Source organism: Rhipicephalus microplus, chromosome 1 (genome assembly GCF_043290135.1).
Source record: "Rhipicephalus microplus isolate Deutch F79 chromosome 1, USDA_Rmic, whole genome shotgun sequence".
Lineage (NCBI taxonomy): Eukaryota > Metazoa > Arthropoda > Arachnida > Ixodida > Ixodidae > Rhipicephalus > Rhipicephalus microplus.
In genome coordinates this window covers 206,321,263-206,337,824 of record NC_134700.1, presented here as the reverse complement: position 1 = coordinate 206,337,824, position 16,562 = coordinate 206,321,263, and the positions used below count along the sequence as shown (strand labels likewise).

At 45.9% G+C, this 16,562-nt stretch overlaps 1 protein-coding gene across 2 annotated transcripts in view; it reads right to left on the bottom strand.

Annotated features, from left to right (window-relative positions):
* fry (microtubule binding protein furry) overlaps window positions 1–16,562 on the bottom strand; it is a 64,860-nt gene that overhangs the window by 4,664 nt on the left and 43,634 nt on the right. For both annotated transcript variants that reach the window (XM_075890963.1, XM_037412621.2), the window contains exons 7-8: window positions 4,756–8,023; window positions 2,658–2,876 (exon numbers count right to left, since the gene is read on the bottom strand). In XM_075890963.1, the coding sequence (XP_075747078.1) occupies window positions 2,658–2,876; window positions 4,756–8,023 (3,487 nt within the window). The remainder of the gene's footprint in view (window positions 1–2,657; window positions 2,877–4,755; window positions 8,024–16,562) is intronic.

The window sequence follows — 16,562 nt, the reverse complement described above, 5'->3', positions numbered from 1 at the left end:
CATGATGCTTAGCAAGTGCATACCAAGCTTGGTAGGGCAGAAAATGAACAAACTAAGATTGTAAATGCCGATTTAACCTTGATCTTGCAACAACTCACTACGACGCCACAGATTTCAACATTATCTGCTAGAGTCCAGATTATTCTTTAGTAGTAAAAATTAGAGCTGGGCGAATAGTAATATTTTGGGCACCAAGTGAATTCGAATATTAAAGTGCGAGTTCGAATTGAACAGAATATCTTCAAGTATCAGAACCAGATAAAGGAAACTGCAAAAATTACTAAATATATTCTTAAAGGGGCCCTGCAACACTTTTGGTGCATGGTCAGAAAACGCTGCCGATCGGTAGTAGAGGCTCCCGACAACACGCGAGAAAACACGCGAGCATGTGGCCTGGAATTCACTATAAATTACCCAAGTCAGCTAAAAATTGCTTTCTCTTCTCTCGACAAATCACAGAATATGCCCAAAAATCACACGTGAATTACCCATCTATCAGCTATTGGCCGATTTAAACATGGAGCCCTCGCTCCTTAAAGAGATTGCTGTGGGAGGCCGCTACTTGTCCACGCGTGTGCGCACGATCACACTGAAAAAGCAGTGCATTCGAAGAAAAAAGTGCTCAATGTCACGAGGTGCGTGTGACGTTTTTCTGGGGCCCTGCCATCCCTCCCTGCTTAGCATCCAGCGCTTTCGTCGGGACGTGAGGAGAGAGAATGCAATAAAACCATTCGACAAACCTTTGTAACTCCACTCGCATTGGATGGATTCTTAAAATTTTTGCAGTGTTGAATTCATGAGGCAATAAGCTTTTCCAGTGAATTCATTCCGTGGTTACATTAAAAAGCATTTCAGGGCCCCTGTAAGAGATAGCAACATGAAAGTTTCTTTTGGCTAGGTTGATGAAGCGCTTGCACGGTGGTGTATCTTGGTTGTCTTATCAAGAATCAGAAAATGCCGAGACAAAATTGATTGATTTGTGTACACAATTAGGTGTAACCAAAGTGTTGCTGATGAGATTTCACATGTGATAGGCAAAGATGCTATTTCCTCAGCCTATCCTCTTTACACTTCTGTGGAACTGATGTGGCAGACAAGGGTGTGCTCCCTTTGTGTCTGGAGTTCCAAATATGCCTCGTAGAGGTCAATATATAAGAACATCTAAAATTTTGGATACTAAAAATCCTCAGCGTCCAATTTTTCAGACTTATGCCCGAATTTCAGGTCCAAAACGGCATTATATGAGCCCCACCTCTGCCACATCTATGATCTACATGTTGGAATCGGTATTTTCTTGAGTCAATACATTGTGACTGTGGCACAGCTTGAAGGACAGCTGTGCCGCCTTTCAAGTAATGTAATGGTGAGAAACATATTGAAAATCTGAAGGGGCACCGTAATTCGGATGACTGTATTTGTCTTTGGAATGTTTGTTTTTTTGGAAGTCACTGTCACGGCAAATAATAAACGATCGCTGGATCCCGGTTGAGACCTATGACAAGCAGCAATTTTTGGGTCGCCCCTGCTTCACAAAGTGTGCCATGAAGAGCTGTGCTGTTTCTGCAGAAAAATATCCATAGTCGTGGGTTCACTGTGCCGCTTTCTGTGCAGCTGCTCATCGCATCGAGCTTTTATAGAGTTGGCATGTTTAAATTTGGGTGCGGTGCCCTTGTCTATGTTTTGTGGCCGATCGTGTCACGGGTACACAGTCCAGTGGATATCTGCCTTGAATGTAAAAACACCGGTTTCCCGTACCGGTAAAAATTTCCCGAAGCAGTTCAAAAGCTTTTTTAGTTGTTTGGCCAGCCGTGCACGAATGCACATTGTGTCCGCTGTCATATTTCACTGCAAGCTACGTCTATGTTTTTTTTGTTTTCTATGAAGGGACCGGCATCTGTCTTCATGCTTTTACGTACCTCACAGCACTTGTCAACAAAATCTATCAGGATGCCACACTTTCCATTGGTAAAGTTCACTTTAGTGCGCCGTTCAACAATAAATGCAACTTCATCAAGAAATGCCGTAAAACTGCTCGATTAAATAAATCAAGTAAAAATTTAAAAGTGACATAGAACAACAGATACTCAATTGGGCACGGAAATACCACCAACAAACACAGCAAGAATGTACAATGCCTCAAAATAATAGAAGTGACCTTACGACCCCACTACGTCAATGTACTTGCAACAAAGCTGACTTATTGCTGCTCAAGGAAATCATACCGCAGCAAAAATTTACCTACCCTCGTTTCCAGGGTATATAATTGACAACTTAAGGTCACTTTTCATAAGCCACACTTACGACAAGATAAGGCAGGGTTTTGATGCTCACCCTATGCTTTTCTTAAACCTTCCTCTTCCTTTTTTAAGTAACCTTACCTCGATAAGTTAAGGTAGGTTCATGAATGCGGAGATTATAACATGATGTTTAGGAATACTCCCCAACTATTTTTTCTCTAATATCGCTTCAAAGCATTCCAAAAGTATTCTAGAAATATTTTTTAAATATTTGATTCAAATTGCACTCACTCTTTAATAGTCGTGCTCACTTCGCACCTCAAATTTCGCAATTCGCACAGCTCCACTGATTAGTTTGAACTGATTCAGTGTCACATTCAAAAAAGTAAGAAGCCTCTAAAACATGGCCGCTGCGGTGACCTGAAAGTGCAGCCGGTATAGTGCACGGCAAAGGTCAAGGCGCTGCTCCAGGAGAAGTTCCTGGGAGAGTGCTTCGCCAAGGGCCTCCAGCTTGGCACCCGAGCGCACAGCGTCCGCTGCCTCGGCCAGATGCTCCCGCTTCTCCAAGAACGTCTCCCAGTGCTCTTGCTCCTCCAGCACTAAGCAACGCAGACGCTCTGTCACTGCTCCTCCACGTCCCTGATAGCATAATGGGAAAACAAGATTAAAGCCAGTTCCACACCATGAAAACCGTTTGACAGGGAAATTATAAGCACGTGTGTGTACGTGATTGGCTAGCGAGGTCAGTTGCATCATCATCAACATTCAGCCTCACCACATCATCATTTTGATATCATCATAATTTCTTTTTTATTTTCTTAATTCACTCTCCCCTCTGGTAACTTGCCCCCTGCATAACTGCTCTTACTACTACTACTACTACAACGGGTGCACGCTAAAGAACCCCAGGTGGTCAAAATTTCCGGAGCCCTCCACTACGGCGTCTCTCATAATCATATGGTGGTTTTGGGACGTTATACCCCACATAGCAATCAATCATTACTACTACTACTACTACTACTACTACTACTACTACTACTACTACTACTACTACTACTACTACTACTACTACTACTACAATGACCACGACGACAGCACTGACAGCAGCAAAGGGTACACTAAACTTTACTGTAAAAGCCTGTGCTAATTTGCCGGAGCCTGAAGTCGAATTATCCAATAGGTTAAAACCAGAAGCCATGTTAAGAAGGATAGGGCGTGCGAACATGGACCCACGAGAGAAGTCTCGACACCACAGATGTCGTTGTCTCGTTGTTAAAATCAATAGCTACCGGCTAGCTTGGCTCTCCGGTTTTCAAGAACCAGAAGCAGCAGTCGCATCAATAACCATAAAATTAAGCTAGCTTGGTAACTTTATAGCCACAAGCACAACCGTCTGCGTGAAGTTATTTACTGTTATACGACCACTTCAAGCCTTATATTTTCTTACGATATACTGTGCCAAAGTGCGGCTGCAAATCCAGAGTTCTTGCAGCGGGGTATAATAACAAGTCAACACTATGTGAGTGAGTTCATGTCCATTCCTGTCCCTGTCTTGCCTAATGGACATCACATGAATCTCTATTTTCTCACGAAAAATTACATCATAAGATAGGTACTTCAAAAGGAGGTCCCAAATCATATGGCTGAAAGGGGACTGGTGGAAATCCAGTGGAGATAAATACAAGAAATGGCAGCAATAGTCAAACAAATGTTCGAACAATACAAATACAAAAATGAACATGGTAAATCATTAAAACAACTGTGACAATTACATAAACTTAAAAAGAGTAAGGAACAGCAAAATAGATACTTAGACTCAGTTTAATAATAATGAATAAGTGAAAATAGTTACATCCTAGACACTGCTAAAGAAACAAAAGAGAACTGTTTAGCACCTAATGGCATGTTATTACAAAACTGAGTAGCGACAAAGAAAACAGTATGTTATATGGGACGAGAAACTAATGAAAAATGAATGAGATGATAACGCCCAAGCTTTAAGTGATTGTGAGAATGGCACGTACAGCCCATGAATATGACAGTAAATGAATACTAATTCTGAAACATGCAGATTTGTTGCAGAACCTAAAACTAAGTTTCTTTACTAAGTAACCTACTAAGTAACCTTTTCTTTAATAAGTTATCAGCCCTAGAGTGCGCACAACAGCTGCAAGCAAAGGCTAAGTTCATCAGCTCTTCTTTTCCAACATCTATAAAAGCACCAGGGCATATTCAGAGTTGATTAGGCACACAGAATAACATTTGTCCATTAACCGATGATCCATCAATGCTTTGTTCCACTTACAATAATACATTTTGCTGCAGAAGGCTGATACTAAGGTGAGAATGAGCAAAGTAAGAAAAAGGAAACGTATAAAGCTGCTGTATAATTATAATTACGGCTAAGTTTTATATTAAATCATACACAACATTGCCTTAAATCCAGTAACTGACATGAGGATATGCTGCAATGAATAGATTAATAAATACAGAAGCTATGCCTGGTGAATCCACTTACAATGGAAGTCGCTTGTGGGTCCACATAGACGAAGGGCAGCTCTGCTTGAGTGGCCAGCACATCAAGCATGTTGAGAAACAGGGCAGTCACACGGCGGAGGCAGTCGGTGCCAGAGAGCAGCTGACAGCACTCTCGTGTCATTCGGGAGACCTTGCGGAATGACTCTCGTAGCAGGCGCCCCAGTGTCTGATAGATGGAGCTGGTGTCCTCTGGAGAGGCAGCCATCAAGCGGTGTAAGCTGGCTCTCCAGGCATCTTCCGCGTCATCAAGCGGCGGTGCAGTCGCAGTCAGTGGCGAGAAGCTAGGTGAAGTGTTGCTAAGAGTGAGGTCGCCATCGCTGACAAAGCTCTGTGAAGATCCAGACACGGGACTCCCAGGCCTGCGAAAGCTGCCTTTGAGAGGCAGCGAAATCGCAGGGAACACGAGGCTGCTAGTGCAGCTTGGCAGCTCTGAATGATCGTAGAGAGGTGAAACGCTGCCAGCATCATCGTCGGACGACTCTTCCCGTCGTGGTGTGGTGACACTGTAGCGCACTGTGATGCTGGAGTCAGATCCAGAAGGCTGGACTACGCCTGAGCACTGCACCTCAAAGTTGGGTGGCGACCGGCGCCGTACTCCCCAGTTGAAGTTGTCCATGCTTTCACCTTCCTGACTTTCCAGCTCATACTCGAGGAAATCAAAGTCCTTGAAGATTCCGAACTGCTGGTCACTGTGGGTGCCGTCATCCAGCTTGCTGTCCGCAGAGACGTCGTTGTTGGTGGCAGACACCTCCTCCGTGCTGCTGCACATGGAGGATTGACGCTCGGCAACATCGCTGGTCTGGCTGAAAATCACAGAGGGGCTCTTAGGAAGCCCAACACGCTGGCCACAGGCCGTCAACAGACTGATCAGATGCTCACGAGTTCGTCCCTGTGAGAGCCATGGGCGCCTCCAGCCTCCGAGAGAGCCATTCTCACTGAAGGAATGATTGTGTGACAGGCTGCGCCTAGGCGAGCTTTTTTCTTCTTTGGTCTCGTTTGTCTCCTCTTTGGTGTCTGGGTTTAGGCCTACGACTGGAGTTATGGAGAGGTCAAACGTAAAGTCAATGGTGCGACCCGGCAGCTCTCGTTTTGCAGAGAACTCTGAGTCTGCAAATGAAGTGCTGGAGGCGATACTAATGCAATCAGCTGTGGTTACACCTGAAAGGGACGCAGGAACTGATGAAGGTGGCGCAGCCAAGCTGGACGATCGAGCCACAACGTGCTTCAAGATCTTCAACACGTCCTTCCAGTGAGAGCCCTCCACGTGACGAGCAATGGCTCGCAGGAGGTCGGCATTGATTGTCTGTGCTGCGCTTTGGATGTCCATGTAGAGAAGGATACAGTAGAGGACATTCAGCATATGCTGCATCAATGAGGGAGGTCCTTTTTCTACTGTCTCAACAAGGAAAGAGACAATGCCAATAAATACATGAGAGTAGGCATCATAGAGGTACTTGACCACACACTTGGTCCACTGCAGGTTCTCTTTGCTAAATGAGTGCTGACTGTAAAGAGTCATCACAGTGGCAAGGTTCTCCAGCTTTTGTGATCGCTCCATGCACACATGGGCAATCGCCTTTGCCGCACGAACGCACAGCGGAGCAGGGTCATCAAAGTTGAAGAGCAAATATGGCAGCAGTGCCATTACGTGAAATGGGAAAGCCAACGATTCAGTAGGGTCAACAACTGGCACATCTAGGTGATGGGTCAGTTGGCAAAGAATGTTGATGGTCTGGTCAAATGCAGCTGGGCTAGTGCAACCCTTTAGCAGCAAGGCATGCAGCCCAGGAAAGCCAGGCCACTTCATCTGGTGCTGTATCTTGTCTACTTTTTCAAGGAAGTCTGCATTCTCCAGTGGCTGCTTGCTAAGCACCTTTTCCAACAATCGCAGGGCGAGTAGGAACTCGTGCTCATAGTCAGAATCCAGCAGAGACACAGCAATCCAAAAGAACTGTGCCAACAGAGTCATCCTATCCTCTTGAGTATACTGCTCATCGGCTGTCTTTAATGAGAGAGCACTGCGAGAACGTCCGAGGCTGTTTCCACGCAACCTCGCCTCATCATCAGTGTAAGCCCTTGACCTGGACTCACGGCAGTCAGATGTTGGACTTTCTGGCAGCTTTTTGCCAGAATAGGAGACAGAGTATGAAGTGCTGCGGATGTGAGAAACAAATGGTGTTCCAACCGGCGAGTCTAAGGGCGGGGGAGCACTCCTTCGGTTATCTTTCCCCGCGATGTTTGGTGCAGACTGAAATATCTCTCTCATCAGGTCATCAATCCTGAGGTTTGTGTCGAGAGAGTCAACACCTTCCTCAAGTGTCAGCATTAGCTCTGTCACGTAGCCCTGCATGTCTTCTCCCTGTTCGGCAACAGTTTCGACAAGGCGTGACAAGATGTCAACCAACATGCGTGTCGTTATTGGCACGCGCAGTGCACGAAATATCTGCAGCGAACGACCCGCGTAGTGGCGTGACGAGCATGAGAGCGCAAGCTGGAGGGCAACTTGTGCCCACCGCTGCTCAATGTGAGCCTGTGGAAGCGAGTCAGTGAAGACAGTCGCTACATGATGAACAAACGTGCTCAGCTGTTCCGCACTCTTCACGGACCACACTTTTGCTGTGATGTCCTCGTAAGCCCACAAGGCTGAGTCTTTCTTGGAAGCGAGAAAGTCAATGAGCGCCTTGATCGTTCTTTCAATGGGTCGAGAACAACAAAAATCTTGCTCTATGTCTGTGCCGCCCAGCTTGATTCGCACTGTAGACTCAGAGTTTGACTGGTTGGTGCCAGACTGTGCATTGGTTTGGCATCCTGTGGTTGTGACAGTTGTTGTCATAGTTGTTACTGTTGACGATGATGTATTCGTGTTGCACTGACTGGTTGACGATTGGTCTTGCACTGATGTGGTTACAGCTGTTTGAGTGGTTGGAGCAGACGACGTGGCATCATTCAGTGACACTGGCTCTGTGAAATTGATGGTTGAGAGCATGCGTGGCTGGGAATGTATTCCATAACCCAGTTGGCGAACGCGGTTGTCGAGAAGGATGCGTGCTATTCCCAGGTGGTCCCGGTGCTGAGCCACGACAACAAGCAAGTTGAGCAAGAGACGAGAACAGTGTTCGTGCACAAGTGGCCGAGCGTGATCGAGGCCAAGGAAGAGCACATGCAGTAGCATGGGCAGGTGAGGACCCCAATCCAGAGGTACGCCGCTCACCACCACATCGGTGAGTAGCATGACAGCCAGGTTACACCTGGACAAAGAAAGACAGCAGAACTTTATGAACACAGACTACTACAATCAATGTAATCGTAGTGGCAGTTTATTGTACTATCAGATATCCTCATAGATTGCCTAATAATTTTGTGAAAGCTGTGATACCAACATGCCTGTACAATGGTCAAAGCTTTTGCATTACTGGTTGTGGTGTACACGTATCCCGAAGGAGTACGGCCACCAGCGTGGGTCCGGTCTTAGCGAGCCGCAGGGCACGCGTTAACCGTCACCGTGGCGGGAAACACGATACTGCTCAAGTCGCAACACTTTATTGTGGCAACACCAAACGCAGTACAGCCCGTTGCAAAAAGGCGCGGCGGGAAAGCAAATAGGCTTATCCACGCCACGGGCACAAAGTACTACACAGGGTGCCACGAGCACGTCTCCGCGGTAAAGGTAATCCACGGAGACACCGGGACAAAGGGGCCCGGTTGCTCGAGCGAGGGCAAAGGCGCTCGCGTTGGCTTCGAAGGGAGACGGGTCGGCGTAGCTAGGCCACGCACTAGGACACCGTACTGCCCTTCGGCCGTGAGTACGCAGCGGGGCAACAAAAAGGTGAGCGTTCGCATCGGGCGCGAGGGGCCGTCAGCGAAGTCCGACGAGCCCCGAGCGACGGGACTCGACGGACGGAAAAGAATGCGTGGCTCACCGTTTGAAGTCCCGGACTGTACTCCGCTCCCGACGCAGCGCGCGAAAACCTCTCGGGAGGCTCCCCGCGCGGCGCCACAGTCAACATCCGCTACCGGGTGAGGGAGTTAAACATCACTCCGCCCTTCCCAGCGCGGCAGACAGCAAAGGAGAGCAGACATGTCGGGACATGAGAATGGCAGAAAGGCGGGAAAGCCCGCGCAAAGGCAGCGGGCCAGCCTCAATTCCCACATCCCCCCCTCCTAAACTTGTCCTTTACCGGTCTGCACCGCTGAGCCTTCAGTAGCTCTTCGCTGCCGAAAGCAATTCCCATTCTCCCAAATGGGGGAGTCTGGTATCGCGCCCACTCAGGGCCGCAGCAACCGCCGCGTGAGTCGGCGTTACGGGTTCGCTCTCGGCCTCGTGGCCTTCGGAAAGCTCCCCCGCTCGGCCGCTTCGCGGTGCGCCGCTTACCTGGTTAGCAGCCAAGGTTTGTCCGCATGGGGACTCACCCTTCTCGCCGAATGGCGGCGAAGCTGCTGTTTCGCCCCCGACGCTTGCATGTGCTCAGGCACCGCGAGCGGCCGTCGCACCGAAATCCAGGTTCTCGGCAGACAACAGGGGGCACGAGATAGCGCGTCAGCTACCACGTAGGAGTGTATTCACCACAAAAAGGGGTGACGACACAGGCGAGCGCCGAAGGGCGCCCGTCGATAGAGGCGGTGGCCTCTTGGTGCAACGCGGCATGCCACGAAGCAGACATGTTGCGACGAGCCCGAATCGCGCAGGCGAACTGACTCGCTAAGAGCAATCAAAAGCTAGAGCTTTTGATACCGCGTTGGGCGCCAGTGTGGTGTACACGTATCCCGAAGGAGTACGGCCACCAGCGTGGGTCCGGTCTTAGCGAGCCGCAGGGCACGCGTTAACCGTCACCGTGGCGGGAAACACGATACTGCTCAAGTCGCAACACTTTATTGTGGCAACACCAAACGCAGTACAGCCCGTTGCAAAAAGGCGCGGCGGGAAAGCAAATAGGCTTATCCACGCCACGGGCACAAAGTACTACACAGGGTGCCACGAGCACGTCTCCGCGGTAAAGGTAATCCACGGAGACACCGGGACAAAGGGGCCCGGTTGCTCGAGCGAGGGCAAAGGCGCTCGCGTTGGCTTCGAAGGGAGACGGGTCGGCGTAGCTAGGCCACGCACTAGGACACCGTACTGCCCTTCGGCCGTGAGTACGCAGCGGGGCAACAAAAAGGTGAGCGTTCGCATCGGGCGCGAGGGGCCGTCAGCGAAGTCCGACGAGCCCCGAGCGACGGGACTCGACGGACGGAAAAGAATGCGTGGCTCACCGTTTGAAGTCCCGGACTGTACTCCGCTCCCGACGCAGCGCGCGAAAACCTCTCGGGAGGCTCCCCGCGCGGCGCCACAGTCAACATCCGCTACCGGGTGAGGGAGTTAAACATCACTCCGCCCTTCCCAGCGCGGCAGACAGCAAAGGAGAGCAGACATGTCGGGACATGAGAATGGCAGAAAGGCGGGAAAGCCCGCGCAAAGGCAGCGGGCCAGCCTCAATTCCCACATGGTTCAGTTAAAACATACGGTATATCATCTATCTACATCAATTTTACAAGCACATTTCATAGAAGATCTTTTGCACACGTTAAAAGCAGGCAAAACAATAAGCTGCTTAACATCGAATTGCTAATACAATATGAGATTAATTGATGGCGCTCAATGCTCAATATAGGTCAGACACAGAATATAGGTCAACCCCCCAAACTGTGAACCTCCGAAAAAAAATTGAAAAAAAGATTGCAAATTATCGCGGCGCACCTTTACCTTCGTAAATAAGCAACTTGACCATCTGCACTGTGGTGACATTTCTTTTTATTTGGACACAAATCTTATGTATTTCAATGCCAGAAGGCCACAAAATGCTGTCGCTCAGACTCGACCGAACGTGAGTCCAACGTCTGTTTTTCACTAGTAACTTCCCAGAGTGGATCGTCCTCTGTTCCATTCAATGTGTTACTTATGAAGCATTTGCGGAAACCCAAAAGTATGCCGCCTCAGTACAAAGCCCTTCCGCTTTATAAATTGGCACACCCACTATGGCGATCCCTTGAATTGCACCCTCATGAGCCCAGAGTCGCACGCTATATCGAAAGCTTTCACGCAGATGCACTTTCCTGTCACTGGTAGCGACCTTGCACGCAGCTCCCGGCCAATAGCGTTTCCAGTTTGGGCTACACTGCAGTCAGTCCATGAAACGATGTTTTTCTTTGGTAGCTGCAGGATACAAAACACTGCTTCTGGCTACACCAGTATTGGACGCTTTTCTCCAATGCACCGAATTCTCATTGTGCCACCAAGTTGCCGTGCGCTTCGGCATACTCGATAACTTTTTTCTAGGCTTGTGCAAATATTCGATTGCTTTGAAAAGTAGAACAAATAGTAGAGTATTCGAATTTGCTTCAATTCTAATTTATATTGTTGAAAATTTCGAAGTATTCACAATGAATGAATAAGTGCATAGTAATCTGCAAGTAACCGCCTGTAAAAGTAATTTCACTGCAGTGCTAAACGGTAAAAGTACCCTTCTAGAAAAAATGCATTTTGACGTGAAGCCTAACTTTACATTTACATAATTTACTCGCGTAATCCTCGCACTCGAATAATTCTCGCACCCCCCACATCGGCCAACAAAAATACGATTTCTTTTTTTCCTCGAGTAATTATCGCACCCCCGAAACTGCCGCAATAATGTCGTCTCCTCGCTCCAGCCACTGATGATGACAGCGCACGCCATCTGGCGCCATCTCTTAACCATCAATCGTACTATTGCATGGTGATTCAATCCAATTCAAGCCAAGCCGAAGTAGCCAGTGCGCGTTGCGGCGTGTTTTGTATGTTGTGTCGGTAATCTTGTCACTTTATGAGGCGATACTACTGAAGCTACACGGCTCCTTTCAAGTTGCAAGTGATAGATCATGCACTAAACAACGGCAACGAAGCCGCCGGTAGGCCCTTTGGAGTCTACAAGTTTTGTGTTCGCTACTGGTGACGGTAGCTGAAAGCCACCAAGACGCGTTGGGCCTGCTGTGTGCCTAAAACTAGGATTGATGGTAAACTTTATTTCTTCAGAAGGACACTGTGGACGATTCTGTTTTGCTGTCGCCGCTGCTGACTCAGCCAGCAGCGGCGACAGCGAAAGGACGCACACTAACCTACTGCCTGCACTCTTTGCAGATACCAGCATATCATCAAGAAAAGTGTAAGCCATCCCATCCGGAGTCGTCTTCTGCCACCAGAGCTGAGTGTCACACCGTTTATACAATTGTGTTGCTGCGGCTTTGCCATTACCAGGACCTGGACAGTGCTACCGAAACCACCATCTACCTCAACCTGCTGTAGTTTCAAGCTGTTATCAAGTTTGTGCTGGGGGCGTTGTCTCTTTGCAACTGGCTTCACTCAGGCAGCAGCGGCGACAGCGAAAGGACGCACGCTAACCTACTGTCTGCACTCTTTGCAGGTTGGTTAACTTTTATATTGAACATTATATACACCTAGTTTTGTCGCTGCTGCTGCTGCTGAAGTTTTATTGGGCATTGTAGTCACAACAGTATTTTCTTTCTAATCTTCAAACTTTGCCTCTTGCTTTGTGTGCACAAGAGCATTTTCGTGCAATTTTTACTTGAAGTGCTTGAAACCATGGGGGATAAAAATTCGGGCGACATGGGCAATATTGCAGCGACCTTTGCTGAGAGGCAGCCTAATAGTATTAAAGAGGTCGTGAAATTTCTAGGTGATCTGGTGGGAAGACTTGACGTGTTCTCGACTGAGGTTAAATGTGAAATAGCTAAGGTCGCTTCCTCGAACACTGAAATAGTCACTGAACTTGGAAGTGTTCGAGATGCTATTGGCTTCATGAATGAGAGCTTTGAGCTCTTTAGGACTGACGTGGAGGCTTTTCGTAAGGAGATTGACGTGGTAAAGGCTGAGAGTGCGCAGTGTCGTAAGGAAAACGAAGAACTGCGGAGGGACCTGAAAGAAGCTAGACGGAAAATTGTTGAGCTGAAGCAATACAGCCGAAATATGAATATTGAAATTTAAGGTCTTCCGCTAATTGAAAAAGAAAACTTGGAGAAAACTGTCACACACATCACCAAGTGCTTAGGAACTGATGTCACAGGTAACGACATTGACGTCGCGCACCGTGAACTATCGAAAGATAAAAAGAAATCAAATGTGGTCGTCAGATTTCTCACCAGAACGGCGCGAGACAAGATGTTGTCCGCAGCAAAAAAGATTAAACTAGATAGCACCCGTCTTGGTTTTGACAACAGTAACCCTGTATATATATATGAACATCTGTGCATGGAAATGAAGGTTCTGCTCAGCAAAGCGCGGTAAGCAAGGCGTGAAAGAGAATGGTAATATGTATGGGTATCACAGGGCAGGATCTTCATGCGGAAAGCAGACAGGACACCTGTTTTAAATGTAACTTCTGAGGCGGATCTGGCTAAAGTAGTCTAGCTTAATAGTAGGCTTATATTCCCTTCTATTTTTAATTTATGTTAACGACCTACCTAGCAATATATCGTCCCAAATCCGTCTATTCGCTGACGATTGCGTGATTTATCGTCCTATTAACTGCCTTAATGACTCCCAGATCCTTCAAAATGATCTAATAACTATAGAAACCTGGTGCAAAAAGTGGCTCATGACTTTGAACATTAGGAAAACCTCCGTCATCTCTTTTCATCGCAGGAAATCTCACCCGGCTACTTCATACTTTTTTTCTGGTTGCGAAATATCCCTGGTGAATTCCTACAAATATTTAGGTATAAACATTACGCCAGATCTTACTTGGTCCTCCCACATAACAAACATTTCTAACGAAGCAAACAAAGTCCTTGGTTACCTAAGAAGAAATTTACGACTTGCTCCCCCTTCTGTTAAACTTTTAGCATATCAAACACTAGTCCGTCCGAAGCTTGAATACGCTTGCGCCGTCTGGGATCCCCACCAACCTAATCTATCCAAAACATTAGAATCTGTCCAAAATAGAGCAGCTAGGTTTATATATTCCGATTACTCGCGCCACACAAGCGTTACTAACTTAAAGATTAAAGCCCATCTTCCCAGCCTTGAACTGCGACGCAAAGTCGCTAGATTAGCTCTTTTTCATAAATTTTTTCACTCACTGTCCCACGCATCTGTTATGATGCCCGCGCATCGCATATCTTCCCGCACTAACCACAACAACCCAGTTTACCCTGCGCATGCCCGTACAACTGCTCACCTTCGGTCATTCTTCGTTCAGACAGCGAAGGATTGGAATGACCTTCCGTCCCACGTCGTGCGCCACTCCAGCCCCATTCTTTTCAAAGCGCACATTGAAGAAACCCTGTACTGCCCACCCCTCATGTAACACCCCTCCCTGGGGTTTTTGAGGTATAATAAATAAATAAATAAATAAATATTTCTGCTGTGAACAATGGCAATGTATTCCAGTGTTTCTGAATTGAACTCGTATGTAAGTGGCCGTCATAGGCAGCCCATGACATTCCTTCACATTAATATGCAGTCAGCTCGTTCGAAAGAAGAAAACTTTCTTTTTTTTCTTGATGAGTTCAATTTTTTCTTTTCCGTTATTATGATGACTGAAACTTGGTACCGTAGTGAAACAGACGTGTTTTGTATTGACGGATATAATGTTGTGTACCAAAATAGAAAATTGAGAATTGGTGGTGGTGTATGCTTGTACGTCAAAGCTGAAATAACGTACGAGTATCGTGAAGATCTGTCTCTGTGCACCGATGACCTTGAGGTGTTAACTTTACAGTATCACAACTACATTTTTGTTGCAATTTACAGGCCACCAAGTGGCAATTTCGATTCATTTATTCAATATTTAGAAAACCTGTTTTCTGTTGTAAACCAATTTAATTACAAACTAGTGCTGGGAGGTGATCTTAACATAGATATGTTGAGCGACACACAGAAACAGATGAGACTTTCAGACCTTCTTGCTTCTTTTTTCTTAACAAACGTAATTACCATTCCAACACGTATTACTGATACCACTTCTACTCTATTAGACTTGTTTATCACAAGTAGTACAAACAGTACGTACAGACAGGCGTCCTGCGTGCCCCGATAAGTAATCATTTGCCCATATATCTAGTCATAGAAAACATAACCAGTGTACGGAGTCAAATCCTTCCTGCCGTTCACTTTCAACAAATTAATCCGCAAATGCTATCTTCTTTTAGAGAGGAAATTAGAACTCTAAATTGGAACAAAGTTCTATCTAGTTCATCTGCTGATCTTGCTTATGATTGTTTTATTGATACTCTATGTTCTGTGTATAAAAAACATTTTCCTTACAAAGCTTTAAAGAGATCAAAACGGGCGCGCAAACCTTCGATTTCTTCTGCAATACTCAATATGATAAAAGAAAAAATAGATTGTATCAAGAGTTTCTGATAAAGCGAGCCCCAGATAAATTTAAAGCTTTTAAGGTATACAGAAATAAATCCACTAAACTACAAAAACAAGCTAAATGCGATTATCACTTCAATATGTTTGACGGTGTCACCGATTCTAAGAAATTATAGAACAAACTTAATGCTATTATATCTACCAAACAAGTGTCTAATGATATTAGTGAGCTGGTGATCGAAAATAAAATATACAAGGGCGCAGTACTAGCAAACAAATTTAACGAGTACTTTACCTAACTAGTTGACAGTAGTCATAATTGTGATTCATCAGGTTATTTGCCTCCTGCTTTAAATAATTCTGTGTTTGCTATTCCTACAGACGCGCAAGAGGTCATCAGCGTTTTTCAGCATTTCAAATTGAGTAAAAGCGAGGACATAGATGGCTTAAAATTACAACCTATAGTATACATTTTAGATCTCATATGAGCCTGCTTAGTACATATTTATAATCTCGTGTTCACCACTGGGCTATTTCCTCAGAGAATGAAAAACGCTAAAGTAACGGTTATATATAAGGGTGGAGACGAAAGCAATTTAGGAAACTACAGGCCAATTTCGATTTTACCAGTTTTCTCTAAGGGGTGTGAAAAACTTATTTTCATTCAGTTATCTAATTTCTAACACAACATTATCTAACACAACATTATTACGCCGTCACAGTTCGGTTTTCAGTCAGGCCTCTCAACCGAAAGTGCCTTACTATACCAAAAGGAATTGATTCTAAGAAATATAGAAGCAAAAAAACTTACCCTAGGAATATTTCTAGATTTCTCGAAAGCTTTCGATAGAAAAAACCATGATATTATGCAAGAAAAACTTGACTGTTATGGAGTTTGCGGTACCGTTTTAGCTTTAATAAGAAGCTACTTATTTAATAGGAAACGATGTGTATCAATCGATCGAGAGCTATCATCATCCATGAACGTTAATAATGGTGTACCTCAAGGTAGCATTTTGGGACCCCTATTATTTAATATTTTTATCAATGATATGGTACGTATTGACAGCTCTGTAGAATATGTAATTTACGCGGACGATACCAGTATATTTTTTTCTGGGGAAACGGCTGATGACCTCATTGTTTCTGCTAATGAAATACTAAATAAAATATATACCTGGACTGTGGCAAATTCTCTACACATTAATTGCTCTAAAAGCAAGGCTGTACTGTTCCGTGCGAAAGCCAGGTCATTTGAAACGTCTCACAAACTAATACTTAATAACGTTGAAATTAAACTTTGTCAAACAGTTAAAACTCGCGGTGTCCATTTTCACGAACACATGGCATGGAAATACCATGCCGAACACATAAGTCACAAACTTTATAAAGTTTTAGGTGTGTTGCGTCGATGCCAGAACATACTACCTGTGAAAAAA